At 38.6% G+C, this 21,406-nt stretch overlaps 1 protein-coding gene across 3 annotated transcripts; it reads right to left on the reverse strand.

The window, feature by feature from the left end:
- Positions 1–8,844: 8,844 nt before the first annotated feature.
- On the reverse strand, positions 8,845–20,261 carry LOC136229558 (uncharacterized). Of its 3 annotated transcripts, none has more exons than XM_066018430.1 (9): positions 20,067–20,261; positions 19,724–19,936; positions 19,430–19,621; positions 19,138–19,340; positions 18,931–19,009; positions 17,690–17,816; positions 17,440–17,532; positions 17,266–17,361; positions 8,845–9,226 (listed from the first exon to the last, which is right to left on the reverse strand). In XM_066018430.1, the coding sequence occupies exons 1-8, from the start codon at positions 20,169–20,171 to the stop codon at positions 17,288–17,290; spliced, it is 1,086 nt and encodes a 361-aa protein (XP_065874502.1). In that variant the 5' UTR covers positions 20,172–20,261; the 3' UTR covers positions 8,845–9,226; positions 17,266–17,287. The 3 variants fall into 3 exon arrangements, with proteins under 3 accessions (XP_065874502.1, XP_065874501.1, XP_065874500.1); XM_066018429.1 differs by having other exon boundaries at positions 8,845–9,111; positions 17,261–17,361; XM_066018428.1 differs by having other exon boundaries at positions 8,845–9,111; positions 20,067–20,260.
- Between the last annotated feature and the right edge of the window lie 1,145 nt (positions 20,262–21,406).

Below are 21,406 nucleotides of genomic sequence, written 5' to 3' on the forward strand. Positions count from 1 at the left end.
TATGCATGTTGTGGCATCTTATTATGTCTCTTGCAATAATTTGATAAACCTTTTGAAAACTTAACCATCTTTTGTCTGTTCTTTTCTAGTTGAAGTGTTTCTTTAGGAAGAAAAACCATGTTAACGAAAACTGTGTTCCAGGTGGCAATTAGTGAGGTTAAAAGGTGTGGTTGGAAAAATCAGAATGCCACATTTGCCATCATGTGAAACTGTTTAAGATGATCATTCTTTGCTATTTTAGGTATAGATTTAGGCAAAATGTTAATCAATCTCCGGTTTGAGTTTGTCAACTCGCCTTGTTGTCCCTTTTGGCTTGGAACAAGCTCACCATGCTCCGGACAGCCACTTGGTAGGTTCTATTTCTCATCCGGCTTCCTCTAACAGGCTGTTCCCCTAATTGGCTTAAGTGCAATTTTGATGCAACTTGTTTTGCTTCTTCTTCCAGCACAAGTATTAGATGTCTCCTCGGGGATGAATATGTTCGGTTTCTGTGTGCTCATTGTGTCAGTCTTCCGGGGTTTCTAATGTCCTAACAACGTAAGTTTTGGCTTTTCGTGAGGCTCTCAACTCGTTAAAAGATCTTAGTATTGCTTCTTTCATCTTAGAGACAGTTCAAAGTTTTCTATAACAATAGTCATGGTTGGTTCTTTTCTTATAAAAGGATCTTACTAGATGAGGGTAGTGCTTTTTTTTTAATCTTATTTTCAATCTTTTCTATACCTTAATTAAGGTATTATTTGTTAAAAGACCAATGGAACAGGTTGTCTATTCTATTAGGGCACCTTATTGTTGATTACTCCATTTTGATGTCAAATGAAATTTCCTTCTTTAAAATAAAGTCGCTTTTTTCTTAAGGATTCCTATTAAAACATTAATAAACACTTAAAATTAATAGATTAATAAGTGCATATACACACTGATTAATAATTTAAACAAAATTAAATAAAGAAAAAAAAAACATCTGTCACTACTTTACAGTTTAAATTATTTGTTTATATCATAAAACCACTTGAATTAATTGGAATTAATTTTACGATATGTTGAAATCAATAAATGAGGTTATCATGAGCTTAAATTAAAAAGTTAAAATTGGTAGTTAAAGGTCCAGCAAAAGCAAATGAGTTAAAAAAAGTAAATTTTTTTAATGAAAGATTGGGACGCGATTAAGAGGTTAGACATCCCAACTAGGTTGACACTCCTAACACACTTAACCAATCCTGAATATTATTAATAAAAAAATAGAAAATTACAAAAGAGGGAGAAAGTTAAAGGAAACGAATATGAGCAACATTACAAAGGTCATCGAAAACATGAGATTGGCAAAAATAAGGCGTCGAGTGCTACCAGTGGAGCGCTGACGCAGATTTTCCAAAACAGGCAAGACAATCCGCAGCTTGATTACCTTCCCTGTAGAAATGAGTGATTATGCAGTTCATAGACGAGCAACGTGATAAGCAACTTAACCATTCTTGCTTAATCCTCCATGGAACTGCAGTAGATTTTTCACTTAGCAACTTAACCGCATATGCCGAGTCAGATTCAATCCACAAATTGTGCCAGCCTCTTTCCCAGTCAGCTTCAATAGCAAAGACGATCGCCATCAGCTCAACCGTATGAGCATAAGATTCGGCAATGTGAAAGGCGAAACAGCCCGTTACAAAACCTCTTCCGTTTCTGAAAATCCCGCCAGCGCCAGCGATGCCAGGAGCACCCTCCGCAGCCCCATCGGTGTTGACCTTAATCCAGCCTGTCGGGGGCAGACCCCAGCGCACCGAAATGAAGTCCGGTTCCGGAGGTGGCCTGACCCGAGACAATGAAGAGGAGGTCCATTTAGGCTCGTGGAAGAGGAAGAAGAGACGATTCAGAAGAACTTGGATTGAAGGGAGTTCGTTTTCAAACACAGTCAGGTTCCTGATATGCCAAATATACCAAACCGTAGTAACCGTCACCAAGTTCCACAAGCTGCGTTTCTTCGATCTAAAACGAACCGCTCTAATTTCACTAAATAAAGCCTCAAATGTAGTCACAAAGCAGGGAGTAAGAGCAAAGTTATTAAAGACCATTGTCCAAGGACGTCTCGCAATCCAACACGTAACAAAAAGGTGATCCAAAGTCTCGATATTGCAATTACACAAGGCACACCTCGAAGCAAGAGAGAAGCCACGTACTTGAAGATTGACTTGAACCGATATTTTCCCATGAATTACCAACCAACAGGCAAAGGAACGACGAGGAGGGACAAATGCATTCCAGATAAAACGATTCTAGGGAACTGCCGGCAAAACAGAGCGGAGCGAGCTGTACATGGATTTTGTTGTAAGATCTCCCGACATGGAATGTTTCCAAATGCTGGTGTCGGTTCCATCCCGATTACCCTGAACCCGAAGAATACGAGTCTGGACATGTACGGGAAGCCGGTCCAAGTTATTCCACGAGTTATCCAGCCTGTAATTTCGCACCGGCTCAAATAGTGTGCACTGATTCTTAGGCGGAATGCCGAGCTGATTAGCGACAGATGGGGATATCCACGAGTCGGTCCAGAAATTTAGCCGGGAGTTGTCTCCGAACCACCACACTGTGTCCTCTCTAATTTGTTCACATACCCTCCTCATGGAAGACCAGACCGACGAATTTGAGATGTATGGATTTGGTAGGCCCGAATGCATGTGAAGCGAGTAATCAGAAGCTTAGGGATGAAGACGTCGCCTTTTAAAAGTTCCCAACTGAACTTCCCAAGAAGTGCTGAATTAAACAAACCCATGTTTTTAATTCCTAGTCCACCACACTCTAAAGGTTGACAACAGATACTCCAAGCAACAGTGCAAAGTTTTCGCTGATCCCTATTTCCCGTCCAAAGAAAATTCCGGAGGGCTTTATCAATTTTTGTAATAAGCGAGGCAGGCCATCTGTAAATCATGAATGAGTGGATCAAAGCTCCCATTAAAGCAGATTTAATTAGAGTGAGTCTGCCCGCCAGAAAAAGCGTTTGCCCTTTCTAGAGATTGAATTTAGCAATAAAGCGATCCATTAAAGGTTGCAAAAACCTTGCCTTCGGGGCCCCCCCTGAAAGAGCGGAACTCCAAGGTAATTGAAAGGTAAGCTCGCACGTCGAATGCCCAATATGCCGACAAGTCTGTTTTGGCACTGAATGCTGATCCGATTCCCAAAAAACACCTCAGATTTTTCCCAATTAACCGTCTGACCCGAAATTGCTGTATAGAAATCAAAAAGATCCTTGATGCACTTCATGTTCTTTAGGGTAGCCCTGGAAAACAACAACATATCATCTGCATAGAGGAGGTGCGAAGGAAAAGAAGCTTGCCTGTTATATGTCATAGTCTGAAACCGATTGTTCCTGACCAGCTTAGCCAACCACCGGCTAAAAAAGTCTTAAGCAATGCCAAAAAGAATCGGGGAAAGAGGATCGTCCTGTCGCACACCACAAGAACAGCCAAAAAAACCCTTAATTCCGCCTCCCAGAGCAATAGAGATTCTAACTGATCGAAGAACTTTCAAAATCCAGTCCCTGAATTGCAATAAGAAACCAAATGATTCCAGAGCAGCCAAGAGGAAGTTCCAATAAAGTGTATCAAAGGCCTTTCTAATATCAATCTTCAAGGCCAAGTTACCACCATAAAGTTTTTATTCAACATGTTAATACCTTCAGAAGCCGCAACAATACAATGATGAATACTTCGACCAGAAATGAATCCGAATTGATTGTCAGACACAATACGAGAAGCAATAGGGGCCAGCTTGTCTGCGAGAATTTTCGAGATAATTTTATAATTGAAATTACCCATAGCAATTGGCCTAAACTGTTGAATTTCTATAGCATCAGCAGATTTGGGAAGCAGAGTCATAATACTGGAATTCATCCCCGGCAACATATAGCCCGAAGCAAAAAAAAACTCTGAACCATCTTACAAAGATCCATGCTAATTATGTCCCAATACTGTTGATAGAATACCCCCCCGAAGCCGGCAGGTCCCGGAGAGCTATCTCGGTTCAGATCAAAGACCGCAGACCTAATCTCATCAACCGAAGACTGCCGAGTTAAAAGCTCATTATCCATCGATGTGACGCAAACCGGAATTACCTTAGTGATTGAGGCATGGTCGACTATAAGCCTGCTGCTTGTGAACAGAGTTGGTTAATAATCCACGATATGTTGTGCGATCACATTCTCATCGTTGAACAGAACACCGTCAATAAGAAGGGTATCAAGAGAGGAATGAGTTTTCCTACCCTTAGCTGCGCGATGGAAATAGCTCGAGTTACGATCCCCCGCTTCAAGCCATTTTTCTCTACTTTTATCCCGAAGGAGAAGCTCCTGTCTGAATAACTGAAGATCTAAATCTTGTTTCGCTTCCACTTCCTGCACACGGTTTACCTCATTCAAACCCTGTGAAGAAATAACTTGATGTATACTCGAGAGGCGTGAATTTGCAGCTACAATATTATTTTCAACTCTACGAAAGACCTCTCTATTCCAGACCCGGAGCTTAGCTCTTAATGATTTCAGTTTGTAGCAGAAAAGTTGTGCAGGTGGTAAAGAGACATGAGTACCTTGCCAATGCGCAAAAACCAAATCCCGAAGCGAGACATGGGTAGTCCATATGGAAAAGAACCGAAACCGGGAATGCCTAACTATATCGTTTTTGCAAACTAATAACAAAGGACTATGATCTGATTGGTAGCGGGAGAGAGCCGTACAACTGATAGTACTCCAGGAATCAATAAAATCCTCAGACACCAGAGCCCTATCAAGTCTACTTTCAACATGTTCAGTGCCAAACCGACCGTTTGACCAAGTGTACTGCAAACCTGCATTAGCCACTTCGATAAGCTCATTGTTGTTAATAAAATCACGGAACTCCTTGCAGCTAATATCAGACGGACTGCGTCCGGTTTTTTCGTGAGTCCCTGTAATCGCATTGAAATCTCCAATAACCATTTTTTTCCTACTATCATCAATAGCACTGACAGAATCCTAAAGCAAACGCCGTCGACCAAAATAATTGTTGCCATATACAAAAGTAAATTGGGAAAAATCCACTGCAGAACCATATCTAATCGTAATGTGCTGATCATGATTCAAAATGATGTTGAGACTGATATTACCAATTTTGCAGAAAAGCCAAATAGAATTACAATGATTGCTTTCAACAAGTTGTAAGCCAATCAAATTCCAGAAAAATGTAGGAATTTTATCCGAAGTAACCATGGGTTCAGAAATACATACCAAATCCGGATGATTTACTTGACATATGAGCTTCAACACCCGTTGAGTACCAGGATGATTAATTCCCCTGCAATTCCAATACAACACAATCATGTGTAATTGATAATCGACTTGTTTCGCCCCTTAGAGCGAGAATATGTAGTAGTACTTGGCATCTTGGTCTTAGCCTTCTTTCTAGTTGTTATCCAGTCAGTATCCACATCTGGGATGTAAATATCATTCTCTTGAGGTTGTTCTGAAGAGCCCGTCAAGTTACCTTCAGCAACTCGCTCAACTGTACGAGGAGTATCGGTTTCTGCTGCTGGGAGGTCTTCCTCGTCACTGCAGTCTCCCCAACGTTTGGAACCCACCTCACTTCCCCGAATTTCCAAATTGGCGTCGGGATGAAGAATTATTTGTAAAGTGTCTCCTGCTACTTTGTTTTTTTCTGCATCATCCGCAGTTGAAGAAGCTTGAGCTTCATTTGGTTTCAAATGAACATTCAGATTTTTATGTGCAGTAGGTGCCGCTCCACTCTTACCTGACTTCATATGCCTCTGCATTTGAGGTTTTACTTCTTTGTTGTTGCGCCTACACTGAGCTGTGGTATGCCCAATGGACGAACAAGTGCCACAAAGAGCCGGGAGCTTTTCATACTCTAAATAAACCCACAACTTCTGATTATCCGTATCCACTCTGAGCTTCGACTGAATATCCTTTGACAAATCAACATCTATCAACACCCTGGCGTAATGGCCAAACTCTCCATTAACAGTATTATGATAGAAACAAATAGGCACCCCTACCACACGTGCAATACTCGCAATGATCCATGCATTCCAAAATTCCCAAGGCAAGTTATAAAAACGTACCCAAACTTACGCAGAGGTGGACTTGTGTGAGTCCGGATTGAATCCCAGTGTCCAAGGTGAAAACCGAATGATTCCAGGCTTGAGTGAAATGGGGCCGAGCCCCAAAATAATCTGTAGGGCATCCCTATCTGGCATAATAATCTGGTAGAAGCCCTTACCCAACGATATAAGCTTCCAATCCATATTTCTCTTCCATAGTTGGTTTAGACGCTGCTTCAATTCGGCATTTTCCAAGGGCGGTCTCCCTTATTCAGAGATATCCTCCCAATGACGGAGTGCTGAAACGCTTTAACTCGTTCCTCATAAATGGCTTGTGGGACTTTAATGGCTTTGAAACCACCCTCCTCGGAAATTAAAGGCTGCGATGGCGCTGGAATCGTCATAGTGGTGACTAATTTCTTTACAATCGATGCAAAGGAAGGTGCGAGAGTTGAGGGATCCTTACTGACTGAAATGTTAAGTTTGTTGTAAGATATACGGTCAAATAAATGGGCAATTACGAAGGCATTTGATTCTATTGCAGCGGTGAAGGCAGAAGCCATGGTGAATCTGAAGAAAATGGCGAGACAAGAACGGCGGCGCTAGGTAACCGGTGCACGGACGGCGGCGCGCGATCGGCAGCGCAGGGGCGACGGTGCAGGGAAGGTCTCTCCCCTGTTAGGTCATCTCGTGTTCTCTGTTAGGTCACACTAGGTCATCGCGTGTTCCTCGTTTCTTTCTTGCCTTGTGTTCTCTGTTGTTCTCTAGTTAAAAAAAAGTAAATTTACTGAGCAAATCATGTTGAAAAAATTAACTATTAATTTAAAACAATTAAATAATAAAAAAAAGAAATTGTTGTTAAGTCGTAATTAATGAGGGACTATTTTTATAATTTGTATTAATGGAGATTGTTTTTGTAATTTGTAATTATTTAAGAAAAAAAATAAAAAAATTGACCACCGAATTCGGTGGTCAATGGAAGAATTAATTGTGTCAGCAATGCAAACTAGATCCTTGGCTTATAAAAGCCAAGGAACCCATTCATTAAGTATTGTGAATGAGAGTAAAAGAAAAATGGAAGAAAGATGTAATTTGAGAGGAAGCAAATTGTGTCTTATGAGTTTTTGAGATTTTATATTTAGATGGTGGTTTAATTATTTTGGGAGAGACAAAAATAGTAAGATAAGTATTTTGGGTATTTTCGGAAAACACCTGAGTGATACTATTTTTGGTTTTATTTCATTGTAACTCTAGAAAGTTTCTAAAGAACACCATCTTGTACACCTCATAAATTCAATAAATTTATCTTCAAAGTTTTAAGCTATTATTCTTCTTAGCAATATATTGCTTATATTTTGAGATTTATCGCTTCCGCTAAATTATCGCAATCTGAAAAATTCCCAACAAATCAAGCTTCCAAAATTGATGGCCAACAAATTATACCTTGGAAGTCAATGGAGTAAGCCTTTAAGTCTATTTCTTTTTGCTCTTTGGATGCTTTTGCTTGATGTTGGAATCACATTTTGTAATTCTAAGTTATGGATTCGGAATAAAATCAGCTCTCCCCATGTCCTCTTCCATTTTCCTTCCACAAAAAATGGTCCATTTTTATTGTGTTGATCCTTTTGGCTCACAAAATATATTATTTTAATTAAATGAGACCACTTTTTATGAGAGGGACATGGAAAGAAATATTGAAATAAAAACAACAGATTTTCTTCCATTGGGGGATATCAAATCTAATAAAAAATATTGACCCATGAACTATGAGCCGACGTATGATATAAACACATTATAATATATTATATAATCAAATATTACGTAGATATTGCCTGATTTAATCCGAATATCTTTTCTTGTACCTCATGGTTTTAAAATACATACACGTAACAAGGTAATCACTCTCTATTTCTAAGGTGGAATTTCATTTGTACCTTCACAGCGATCCTTCAAGGCTGCTCCATCAAATAACAAATCGTCTCTTCACATTTTCTCTATTTCAACAGTATTTATGTAATATATATTTAGTCTAAGTAATTTAGACCATAGTTATTAGACTCGTACGAGTCGATACGATCCAGGAGGATTTCGAGTCGGCTCTATGGTCTGACTCGAAACCTTCCTGAATCGGCCATGACTCGGTCGAGTCATGTGCTTGGAAAAAAAATAACTTACAGACAGGGGCGGAGCTAGAGGGGGCGGGAAGGTCGGCCAACCCTCCGGCTCCGCCGGAAAGCCCTATGGAAGGGAGCTTCACTAGGATCTGTCATGGCTGGAACCGGCCATGGTTATGTTTTGAAGAAAATGAATTGGCGAGGAGAAAGAAGAAGAAACTGTTTAGATTTCTCTTTTCTTGACAATTGACCATTATATCCCATAGTTGTTTTGTAATTTACTACTTTCTAATTTAAAATTAACCAACTAACAATGCCTTGACTTGAATATAACGTACAGTAGATAGATATAGCTCTTTTATTTCGAATTTAATACAGTACATATAAATTTAGCTCCTATCTATATGGCTGCTTTTTAGGAAGGAGAAATAACTTTAATTTGAGTTTTAATTTAAGTATTTAAATGATAACTGATATAATTTCTATTTCGATATTAAAATTTTATTTTTAGACTTATATTTAAAGTTAAATATGGTTAATATTTTATTTTCTATAATATTTTAAAATTAATCGGTATCTTACGATTTGATTCGATTCACGAGTCTCGATTCACAAAATGAGATTTCGAGCTCGTATCTCGATTTAGCAACTATGCTTTAGACAAATGTGTACATATATAATATAACTGATACCTTACATTTGCTCATAACTACAATCACAAAACCTTACATGGTAAATAGGGATCGTCATTCTTCCAAAATAACACAAAATTAAAATCCAAAAATGTACTTCTTTAGAATTGAATTTTTTCCCCAATTTCCCAAGCCCACTTCTGTTCTGCCTAGTTGCGCTCCTTAATCCTCTCCATAGCATAATCCAATTGTGCTCCAGTTGTTAACAGCGAACTTCTGAAACCAATGGCCTAAATTGATCCCAAAAAAAAAGATATATAAATATATATACATGAGCAGGTCAAGAAATTCTAAAATTTGGATGCCCCAATTTCAGAGCATTACTTCAATCTCCATTCAGTCAAGCTGCCAAATCAAATAAATTTACCGTTTAGATACAAGTCATCCACGAAAAAGAGCATCCTATCATATGTAAAAAGATTAAGTAAATTCGAGACAATTATAGTTGCAAAGAATAACTAGTTTGGATTGTGTAGAATATGGTTGCTCTTTTCTTCATCTTTGCCGTTATCGCAGGTGACTCTCTCAGTCTCCATCATGCTAAGACTAGCCACCGCCATTACCCACCCGTCCCCAACGGATGGTCCACCGTTGCTGCTACTCACTATTGCAACTGGCAAGGGGGTCCAATGTGACACTTCCCTCCGAGTCACAGCCATTATACTCCCCAATAGAGGACTCGTCGGCACTTTTCCCTCTCAACTCTCTTCTCTTTCCCAACTTCAGTTCCTCTCTCTCGACCGAAAGTATCTCTCTGGTCCTCTCCCTTCTCTTGCCAATCTAAATTCCCTTCAACAACTTTGCCAGTATCCCTCCAACTTTATTCAGAGGACTCATTAGCTTGCGAGTCATAAGCATCAGCTGGAATCCCAACTTAGCTCTGTGGACTATTCTTTCAGGTATCAGTGAATCTAAGGCCCTGTTCTTTTTTACTGAAAATAAGTAAATTGAACTGAATTGCTGATACTGAAATTAAGTGACAAAGAATGGGGTCTAAGAGTCCCAAGATTTTTTTGAGGCGAGTGAAGCCAACATTATGTGTTCTATACCTGACTTCTTTGCCTCCCTTCCTAATTTAAAGGACCTCAGGTTATCTTACAACAATTTGACAGGCACTTTGCCTGAATCATTTGCGTATTCAGGAATCAACAACTTGCGGATTAACTATCAGCAGGTTGGATTATCAGGTACTATTGATGTTTTATCATCAATGACAGGATTAACCCAGTCTTGGCTACATGAGAATCAGTTCACAGGTCCGACTCCAGATTTATCAAGATGCCAGGGATTGTTCGAGTTGCAACTAAGAGATAACCAGTTCACTGGGGCTGTACCGACCTCATTGATTTCACTTCTGTTACAAAATATGTCAATGTAATTAATGAATAACATGCCTAAGGCTGTTGAAGGACTGTTGGGGCATGCTTAGGTTGCTGGTAGGGTCAATATGTCTCCTTGATTGTAGGAGTAATGTCAAGAGCTACTACTATATTGCTCCCAAGTAAAATATATCAATGTAGTCTCTTAATCTACATAGCATCCCATGTATTCCTAGCAAGTTTGTAAAAAACGCTAGGCGCTAGTCGAGCGGACAGGGCCCTTGAGGATTAATCGGGGATTAGTCGGAGATTAATCGGATTTGTATTTTTGTATTTTTTATTTATTAACCAACAAATTATTGTATAAATTCAATTAAAATATTATTATATTATCTAAAAATCATAACATAAAATTATTTAATATAGAAAAACACGTATATTTGTAGCATATATCTTTAAAATTGTGCAAACATCAACATTTCAACAACAATATCATTAAAACAACTTAAAAGTGAATTATAATAAAGCAAAAAATAAATTCACAATAAAAAATGCTTTTGTTCATTATCGTTTAGGCGGTGTCGAGGCGGCCTAGGCGGAGCCCAGGCGGTTGAAAATCACCTAGGAGTCAATAAAACGCCTAGAGGGACTAATGGTAGAAAATCGGGGCGGATTCTCGATTTCGAGCACCTAGGCGGTCCAGGCGGCCTTCGTTTTGAACAGTGATTCCTAGTATATTACATGGTCTATAACAACTTCCTAATTTGGTTAATGTTTCTTTGTCAGGCAACAGATTGCAAGGCCCTATCCCTAAGTTTAAAATTAACGTTAGGGTTGATAATGATGTCAACAATTATTGTGTAGACATTCCTGGTGTTCCTTGTGATCCACGGGTAAATACGATGATTGAAATTGCAGGGGCTGTTAGATTTCCGGCGACATTTTCTGCCTCTTGGCGAGGAAATGATGCTTAATTGGAACTCGTTTCCTACTATGCAAACAGGATTATTACTACTGTGAATTTTGCAAGGCAACATTTTTCCAGAATCATACCTTCTGAATTTGGTAATCTTACAGCTATCAAACATTTGTACTTGAATGATAACAGTTTGGCAGGTTTCATTCCTGATAGCTTGACAAACTTGACACAACTTGAGGTTCTTGATGTCTCAAATAACTATCTTACCGGAAAATCTTTTGTGAAGTTAAATCATTTCGCCAGGGAATCCTTCCCTAATGACAGATGTTGGAATTAACGGCACTTGTTCTGCAACAGAACATAGAAGCAATCAGGTTTCACCATTTATGATTTGTGGTGGTGTTGTTTCTATTATTGCTTTCTCTGCTCTTGTAGTGTTTGTGTTCTTGAAGTACAAGGGCAAGAAAAGGCTCGGAAGAGTGAACAAACTGGAGAATGGGCATCCATTGCTCAAGTTAAGAAGTGGCCATTCTGCTGTGCCAAATTTAGAATATTCGGTTGAACTGCTTAAACAGGTGACTGGTGATTTCAATGAGAATAATATCTTAAGTATGGGAGGTTTTGGTGTGGTTTATAAAGGTGAATTACAGAATGGAATTGAAATTGCTGTGAAGAGGATGAAAGCTACAGCAGTAACAGATTGGGAAAATGAATGAGTTTCAGGCTGAGATATCCGTTCTTTCAAAAGTAAGGCACAGGCATTTAATTTCTCTTTTGGGTTACTCTGAATCAGGCAATGAAGGATTCTTGATATACGAGTACATGCCAAAGGGACCTCTGAAACAAAATTTGTTTGAATGGCGTGGACATGGCTGGCCTCCTCTTACTTGGAAGCAGAGGGTCAGGATTGCGTTGGAGGTGGCTCGGGGGCTGGAATATCTGCACAATTTAACTGAACAGGGCTTAAGTTTCACAGAGATATAAAAGGTAACACGTGCTAAAATGACTTATGCAGGTATAAGTACCATTAAAATCCGAGAATTCATAATCTAATCCTACTATCAAAATCAACACTAATGGCTCTCACTACTACCTACTTGTTGAGCTTCTGTTATCTCGCAATTTTTGTTTTGACCCTCCCATTACTTTTCACACCTTGAACCCTAAGAACCAATGACAGGCAGCACCACCAAAAGCACAATCAACAAACACTAATGCCAGGGATAGGGTAGGAAGAGAAGCAATAAACGTCAAAATGAAACTGAGTCATTTGAGCCGAATGTCCCAGTAAGCAATCCCTTACACTCCTTTCGGAACAAGAAGTTGTTGAAGTAAAGGACGAGAATGTCCATCATGAATATTTGAACTTCGTTGCTGAGAAAGAAAACCAGAATCAACAGAATCTTGTGATTGCTAATGAGGAGAATCTCTATCAGAATCTTGTAATTGCTAATCATAAGGAAAGAGCAGAATCTTGCAATTGCTAGCGAGGAACAGAGGAGAATCTCCAACAGAATCTTGTGATTGCTAATGAAGATTGTCAAGGAAGCATTTGAACCAAAAGTTTAAGCTAATAGTTAAGGTCCAATAATAGCTTTTATCATAATCTCTTCCACACCCGCACGCGAATGCCCCATAGGTTTGAAGCGTGTACAACACAAGCCCACCTTACCACGTGTTGAAATTCTATCATTAAATGGGGCTGTCAGGATTCGAACCTTCAGTGAGGCTATGATACCATGTCAAGAACTATTTGAACCAAAAGCTTAAACTGATAGTCAAGGCCCAACAATAGCTTTTATTATAATCTCTAACAAAGATTCAATTTCAGAAGGAATTGATGACTGTTTTGGATAAAGATGATCATGATTCATTGGAAAAGTACAATGTAGTTGTTTCCAATGAGATTGAGGCGGATACAGATTTTGTTTCTGCTCCAGTAATTCCAGTGGTTCTTGATTGATTTGAGAATATGGGTGGAATGATCTCTAATTCTTCTCATGTGTGGTCTAATATAATGCCATTGTTTGAAGAGCATTTAGAGCAAAAGGATTGTGAAGTTTTGGAGAGAGAGGTGAGTGTTCTGACAAGGAGGAGGACGGTGTTCAAGAGCGCTCAGCTGTTCTGGTATCAAGTAATCGTATTCAAGCTCAGAAAATTCTTCTTCAGTTTGTGCCTCCTACTGTTTCAAATGGTACTAAGTTAGTGAAGTTCCACTCTTCAGAATCAATTGAAGCAGCTAAGAGGTGGAAGTTGTCCTTGACAGGAAGTGTTTTGGGAGCTTCTCCGTTTTTCAGACCGAGAGATTTGCTTTACATAGATGGTAGCAGTTTGGCTTATTGTCAGTGCATCGGGTGCATGATAATTTGTTTTTGTTCAATTTTTACGCCAAAAAAGGCAAACTGTGTGTATTAGGTGGCGGTGGGGGTCCTTTGACATCCTTTTGTTCTAAGAGCTTGGTATCCTAGATGGACTTGTCTATTGATTGGAATCAGCATACAATATACCTATTTGGGTTCAGTTTTCTAATTTGCCTTGGGAATTCTGGTCCATTTGTTTACTTAGTTGCATTGCTAGTTTGACTAGAGTTCCTTTTTGGTTCTTTTATAATCTCTCAGCTCAACATTAAAAACGTTGATTAAAAAAAGGTTAAGAAAAATTAACCTTAAGCAGCAAATTAATATTCCCAAAAAATATTAAGAAATAGTTGCATCTTATCTCATGTTTTTACAATTCTGTCTCTTCTTTTATCAATTCAATACCCCTAATCGCATCTTATTAATTAAAAAATTATATATTCACCCACTATAACAGCAGAACTCCTACCTAATTGCAACTGAAAATTTAATCAATACTAATTCAAGAAATGAGATAGATGTCAAAGAAATTCACGTGCTGTTACAAGTTCAGGTATTTGATCCAATGCAACAGACCAGAGGTTGACGGAGGGGGGTGAACGGGGTACCATTGCACCTCCAGCCGCCGGAATCTACCCTGGGAAGGGTGGTTCCAGGCAACCCACTACCTGGGAAGAGGGTTTGGGTTGCTGCAATTGCACCGGCAGACCCTCTTTACTAGATCACAGACAATGTCAATAGCAAGAAAACCTCAACAACCTATCCATACCTCAAGGACATAAGGATGCTCAACAACAACAACAACAAAGCATTAGTCCCGAAATGATTCGGGGTCGGCTAACATGAACCATCATATAAAACCGTGAAATCAAGTCGTGTCAGCGACACAAATTCGCTCCCTCCACTCCGTCCTATCCACTACCATATTTTCCTCAGTTCCCAGTAAACTCATATCACTCTCGATCACCCTCCTCCAAGTTTGCTTAGGTCTTCCCCTACCCCTCACCACTACATCCCTTTGCCACTCTTCGGTTCTCCTAACCGGCGCATCAAGCGCTCTACGTCTCACATGGCCAAACTACCTTAGTCGGTTTTCTCTCATTTTATTCTCAATAGATGTGACCCCTACTTTTGTCCTAATTATTTCATTACTCACTCGATCCTTTCTCGTATGACCACACATCCATCTCAACATACGCATTTCCGCCACCGACATCTTATGGATGTGGCAGTGTTTCACTGCCCAACACTCCGTACCATATAACAATGCTGGTCTAATTGCCGTACGGTAGAATTTTCCCTTCAATCTATTAGGCATGCCGGGGTCACAAAGGAAACCCGTAGCACTCTTCCACTTCGACCAACCAGCTTTAATCCTATGAGCAACATCTCCATCTACTTCTCCATCCGTTTGGATAATAGATCCTAAATACCGGAAGCAATCCGAGGCCTGAACAACTCTCCCATCTAGGGTGATTGTCCCTGCCTCCCTACTCCTATTGTCGCTAAACTTACACTCCAAATATTCTGTCTTACTTCGGCTCAACTTAAAGCCTCTAGATTCTAGAGTTTGTCTCCATAGTTCCAACTTCCTCTCCACTCCTTCTTTCGTCTCATCAACCAACACAATATCATCTGCAAACAGCATGCACCATGGTATACCATCTTGAAGTGAACTTGTTAGTTCATCCATAACGATGGCAAAAAGAAATGGGCTTAGTGCGGAACCTTGATGCACCCCAATCGTAAAAGGAAACTCTTCAGTCTTCCAACACTAGTACGTACACTCGTGCATGCTCCCTCATACATGTCCTTTATGATGTCAATATATTTCCGCGAAATGCCTTTCCTTATCAAGGCCCACCAAAGTACTTCCCTTGGTACCTTATCATATGCTTTCTCCAAGTCAATGAAAACCATATGCAAGTCTTTCTTCTTATTTCGATAGTGCTCCATTAATTGTCTCATTAGATGGATGGCTTCCATAGTTGATCTTCCCGGCATAAAGCCAAACTGGTTTTCTGAGATCTTCACCGTCCTCCTTAGCCTTTGTTCGATCACTCGCTCCCAAAGTTTCATAGTGTGACTCATTAATTTGATTCCCCGATAGTTGGTACAATCTTGGACATCGCCTTTGTTCTTATACAAAAGGATTAAGATACTTTTCCTCCATTCTGATGGCATCTTATTGTTTCTCCAAATTTTGTTGAAGAACGTCGTCAACCATTCGATTCCTCTTTCTCCCAAACATCTCCAAATCTCTATAGGGATGCCATCAGGTCCTACTGCTTTCTTCAACTTCATCTTACTTAATGCCATTTTGACGGCACCCTTTTGAATTCTCCGCAGGCATTCATGATTTATCATATCATGATGGATACTTATATCTCCAACATCTTGTCTGCGATCTCCATTAAATAAGTCATCAAAATAGGACCTCCATCGTTCCTTGATATCCTTATCTCCAACTAGGACTTTCTGGTCCACATCCTTCACACATTTAACTTTTCCGAGATCTCGCGTCTTCCTATCTCTCATCCGAGCAATTCTATATATGTCTCTTTCCCCTTCTTTCGTATCCAATCTTGTATACAGATCCCGATTCACCTTTGCTCTAGCATCTCGTATGACCTTCTTTACTTCCCTTTTAGCCTCTTTGTATTTTTCGTAGTTCTCGTCACTCCTACATTTCTCCAATATTTTATAGGATTCTCGCTTACTCTTTACTGCTTGTCGTACTTCTTCTGTCCACCAAGATGTGTCCTTACCCAGTGGCATGCTACCTTTAGATTCCCCTAGAACTTCCTTCGCTACTTCCCTTATACTATGCTCCATCTTAGTCCATATCGAATCTATATCTAAATCCATATTACAAGTCCAAATATCTTTTTTAGTCATCTCATCCACAAATTTTTGTTGGTTCTCCCCTTGCAATTTCCACCACTTAATCTTAGTCTCTACTTATGGTGTTTGTTTTCTTATACATTTCCTACTTCGAAAATCAAGCACCACTACTCTATGTTGGGTTGTCGTACTCTCACCAGGGATCACCTTACAATCAATATAACTCTTTCTCCAAGCACTCCTTACTAAGAAGAAGTCAATTTGGCTCGCATTACCGCCACTCCGATAAGTCACTAAGTGGGATGTTCTCTTCATAAACCATGTGTTCATGATACTCAAGTCATACGCTGATGCGAATTCCAAAATATCATTTCCTGCTTCATTCTTATCTCCAAAACCATACCCTCCATGAACACTCTCAAACCCATCTCGCCTAGAACCCACGTGTCCATTAAGATCACCCCCCAGTACCATTTTTTCATCCCTAGGAACCTGTTGCACCACTTCCTCTAAGTCCTCCCAAAAAGCTTGTCTTATAGAGACATCTAATCCTATTTGTGGCGCATATGCACTAATGACATTCACAACCTCATCCCCTATCACTAGCTTAACACTCATAATTCTATCGCTCTTCCTAGACACCGCTACTACATCATCAATATACTCCCTATCAATAAGAATACCTACTCCATTTCTACCCTTATCCTTTCCTGAGTACCAAAGCTTATAACCCCAAGGAGCTATCTCTCTAGCCTTGGCTCCAACCCACTTAGTTTCTTGTAGGCACATTATATTTATTCTCCTCCTATTCATAACATCTACAATTTCAGCTAATCTTCCTGTCAAAGAACCTATGTTCCATGCTCCTGGCACTAAATCGATTGATTCAAACGTGTTCGGATATTCATAGACTTCAACAATATTTAGAACAGAACAAGACCTTACTGTTTTTTATATGTAAGCCTTCTCATTGAGGAATTGCCCAATTACCAGCTTTGAACTCTATGTGGAAGCTGGAGTTTTTTGAAACCACGTAGAAGACTGCATAAATACCAAATAAATGAGCAAAAACCAGTAAACCATATGAAAGAAACCTTGCCATAAAACCAGAAGCCATACCTGGGATTCCTGGGATAATGAAGTCAGCTTGTTTTAGAACATCACTAAGTGTTCTCTTCTCATTCATCTTTATCCATTTCGAAGATCCGTTGCCTGACAATATTAGATAGAATGTTCAGGCAACACTTTCATTTTGGAGAACAGAATTTGCTACTTTAAATTGCCAAACTTGTTAAAAGAAACATAGAAATGGTAAAAATGGTTTTGTATGGAAACCCGGCAAGGAAATACTAAAATACATGCACACTACCTTGCAGGTTGCCCTTCCCCTCAATTTCATTCTTCTGTTCATCAGTGCTTTCTAAGTTAGCACCAGCTGTCCCTTCTAGCAGATAATGAAGTATTTTCGAGTTGGATAAACGCACTCCTGAATTAGCCTAATGAATAAAAAACCAAGCAACCAGAGTAAATTAATTGCAAATTGATTCGAGCAGTCCAAAATACCGATGTAAACCATTGCTATATAATTGGGATGTCCTACATGAACTTTCACATGGATGCTTGTTCTAAATTATTATGAGATTAAACAGGCCTTTTTTCAGCATAATAGTCAGTGTTATCATTCAAAAAGAGAATTATACTATGATGAATCTTTCATTATAACACTCAATTAAAGTTCCGTCCCTCCTCCCATCAAAAGATAAAGCCTCTGAAACTTGATTCAGAAACTCAGATGGATTATACTTATATGCTAGAAGGCAATAAATGACACAGAACAATGCCCACACTTTAAAACACAGAGATGCAAACAGCATTCAAAATATTTATGCCTTCATATGCATGAAAGCATATGCTTGAAAATTTATGTGCATCCCCGCATGGGCAATGATGCCATGAATCCTTTCCATACCATTCCTCTCCACATATACAAACACAAACGGGTATGACAAGGATTCTTGATATATAGGACATCACTCAGTTTTATTGCCAGTTCACACAAAATGGAGAACAACAGGCAATACACACACGTATAGAAATGTATGTATGTATGTATGTATACTTCCATGCGTGTGTGTGGATGATTCATAAAATTGTGATACTTTTGTAACAATTCAAGAAACTTAAAATCACAAACGCAATGATGCACATAATAATGAATACATCCAAACACATCTCTGAAGAAGAGGATGAAAAATTAACTTCATCTGTATATACTCATTAAATATCTCTTTTCTGATTTATGCTATACATGCTCATCATGCATGAACCTTATACAACCAATTAGCTTCCAGTCAACTTCATCTTCTAATGTAATCACAAATATCAGGTACTTTGAGGACCAGAAATGTCTATATTTTCCATTAAACAAGGCATAGGAAAATTTACAACCCAAAAGGCTGCATCTCAAAGTGGTAAATATAGGATGACCAGCAGTAGCGTAAGAAACTTCAAAAATACTTCCTGTGGCAACAAACCACATTCAAAGTAAAAGTTTTTCATAGATCTTATAGATTTGATACTTGTTTAAACACAAAGAACTCTAGAACTTACCTCGTAGTACACTTCAATAGCTTCACGAGTATACTGGTTTTCTTCATCCCATGGTAATGATGGGGAATTTTCTGAAAACATGTTTGAAAGCTAAGGACATCACATTCATGTGCGCAATTAAGTATTCAAGTCTAAGGCTACTGCACACAAAATTAATTATAAAAAATGAACTAAGCTTGACAAATGACAACTTAAAGAAAAATGGATATCATGTCAAGATGAGCTGAAAACATGTCTGTTTCACAAAAGTCTTCAATAAAGTCACTGGACATAACTTCAGGATATAGAATCAGAACAGGCCAGTGAAGAATTTTATTTTTATCTAATACTGGTTTCCTTGGTCCAACAAGTTCTTGAAACATTGGCTTCCCAATCTTCAAGCCTCTATCTTCAAATGCAGAAAGAAGGCCCTGAAACATTTTAACAAAGATAAGTTGAGAACCTCTAAATAGCTACTAAATATGTATTTGTTGCCGCACCACAAGTATCAACGTCAAACCTTAGCATTTGATACAGCCTTGGAAACTTCAGCCTCATGCCTATCTTGTTCCATCTTCAGCAAATTTATCTGGCTAGCCAGTTTTTTAAGTTCTTCATTTTTTGGATCTTGCTTCAGTCCATTTTCACTATAAGATTTTGCCTCATTCAACAAGTTCAAAGACAATGACGCTTTCGCAGCTCGATATAGTGCCTACTTAAACCATTTCACACACATGAAACCAAAAGACATAAGATTTAAGATTTTAAGTTCAACATTTAGCATGGTTAACAAGATGAAGGACAAAATAATTACCTTGACATTAGTTGAGGAGAGCTTAATTGCCTCCTCAGCATCTGTAAGAGCACGTCTATAATTTCCGAGCAATAGATTTACATGGGCTCTATTGGAATAAAGAAGTGAATTCTCAGAGTCACTGAGAACTTTCTGATTTATTGCTCTAGTATAACAATTAATAGCATCAGAGTAGTGCTTTTTACCCATCTTGACATACTTGTTACCTTCCTCCTGTAAGATGAATTACAGAAGAATGAAGAAGGAAATATAGAAAATATGCTAATTTCAAAAATCCAGAAATATTTGTGTGTAACTGTTTTAAACTGCGAATAGAAGTTGAATAAAGGGAGAAAGAGGTGACCTTAAGTTCGAGAGCAGCAGATTCTTTAATGGAGGTGATAGCTTCAAGGTCAGCAATCTCGCTTTCTGTTTTGGGTTCAGAGCCAGGTTCCATCAAGAGCGCCATTTTCTCTTCGTTGAGTTGCCAAGCCGAAAACGCAAAACTAGGTTCCTGCTCCTCGCAGCAGAAGTTTCTCGAACTATGAAGCTCAAAATTCGTTATTTTCCCTATTAATTTTTTAAAATATCAAAATATAATATAAAAGATCCCGCGTATATTTTGACACGTGTAATACAAATCCTTATATATATTAAGAGATCTTATTATTTTAATTATTACACATATCCAAATGTGAATTGGAGATTTTTCGAGTGATATGAAAGACCGGATACTTACTATAAAAACTCCAATTAATTAAAGATTAATATATCATTTGTCGACTCGTAAAAAAAACGGTGTAGGAGTAATTTACTGTCAAGTTAGTATCTTTAGGAAACTAGATTTGTCTGGTATTGCACTCACCTATCATATAGCTTATGTAACTACTTTTTCATCAATAATAAAGATCATTTTATACATTACATTTTTCTCTCTTAACTAATTTAGATATATTACCGATGAGTCATAGCAGAACGCACGTGCACGTGTAGAGTGAAAATAACTATTTTCATAATTGTGTAGTGTATAATTATTGTTAGGGATAAAATGGGTTCAATTTGTAAAAGTTGAGTATAATTGTATCATTTATAACCTTAATAAGGCTAATAATTTCATTTAAAAATGGCTTCAGGCGATTGACAATACATTTGGTGATTGTTTTATAAAAACATTGCAGAGGCTAATATGACAGAACTGAGTAGATGCTCGGAAATGAAAAAATGAAAAACGGAAAAGATTGTGATGAAAAGCTAGAAACATAAATTGTAAAAAGATTTGAGGTGCAAAGATTAACTTGTAAACTGAGTTTTTGGACACAGAATCGGACAAAACGAAAGGCTAAATTTAACTTCACAAATAGATCCCTAAAACTGGTAATGGAATTGTATGACTCGGAACTACTACTTTCAGTAGATCACTGGAAACTGGCATTTAAACTAGAAGGTTGGCAACTACAGGGTGCCAAAAGAGAGGACTCGACCGGCGATTCGGTTAGGCTCGGGTAAAGCCCTTGATCCGGTAGGATCGGAATCAATTCCTTGATCAGGAACAAATGTTTAGAAGGAATCGAGATAAAAAAAACGGACTTTAAATGGACTGAAACGGGCTTAGAAGATTACTGAACAAATTATACTAGAAGCTGGAAAAAATAATTACTGAACTTGAACGCCACTACCCTTATTTTTCTCTCAAATTTTCATCAC

This window comes from Euphorbia lathyris, chromosome 5, assembly GCF_963576675.1.
Source record: "Euphorbia lathyris chromosome 5, ddEupLath1.1, whole genome shotgun sequence".
NCBI classification, from domain to species: domain Eukaryota; kingdom Viridiplantae; phylum Streptophyta; class Magnoliopsida; order Malpighiales; family Euphorbiaceae; genus Euphorbia; species Euphorbia lathyris.

What these genes read in the sequence shown, in the direction of transcription:
- LOC136229558 (XM_066018430.1), bottom strand. Translation starts at nt 20,171, where the DNA reads ATGGCGCTCTTGATGGAACCTGGCTCTGAACCCAAAACAGAAAGCGAG. An exon ending in AGGCTGTATCAAATGCTAAG is followed by an intron (nt 19,341 to 19,429) that starts GTTTGACGTTGA and finishes AAAATGTTTCAG; the next exon opens with GGCCTTCTTTCTGCATTTGA. An exon ending in GGGGAAGGGCAACCTGCAAG is followed by an intron (nt 17,533 to 17,689) that starts GTAGTGTGCATG and finishes TAATATTGTCAG; the next exon opens with GCAACGGATCTTCGAAATGG.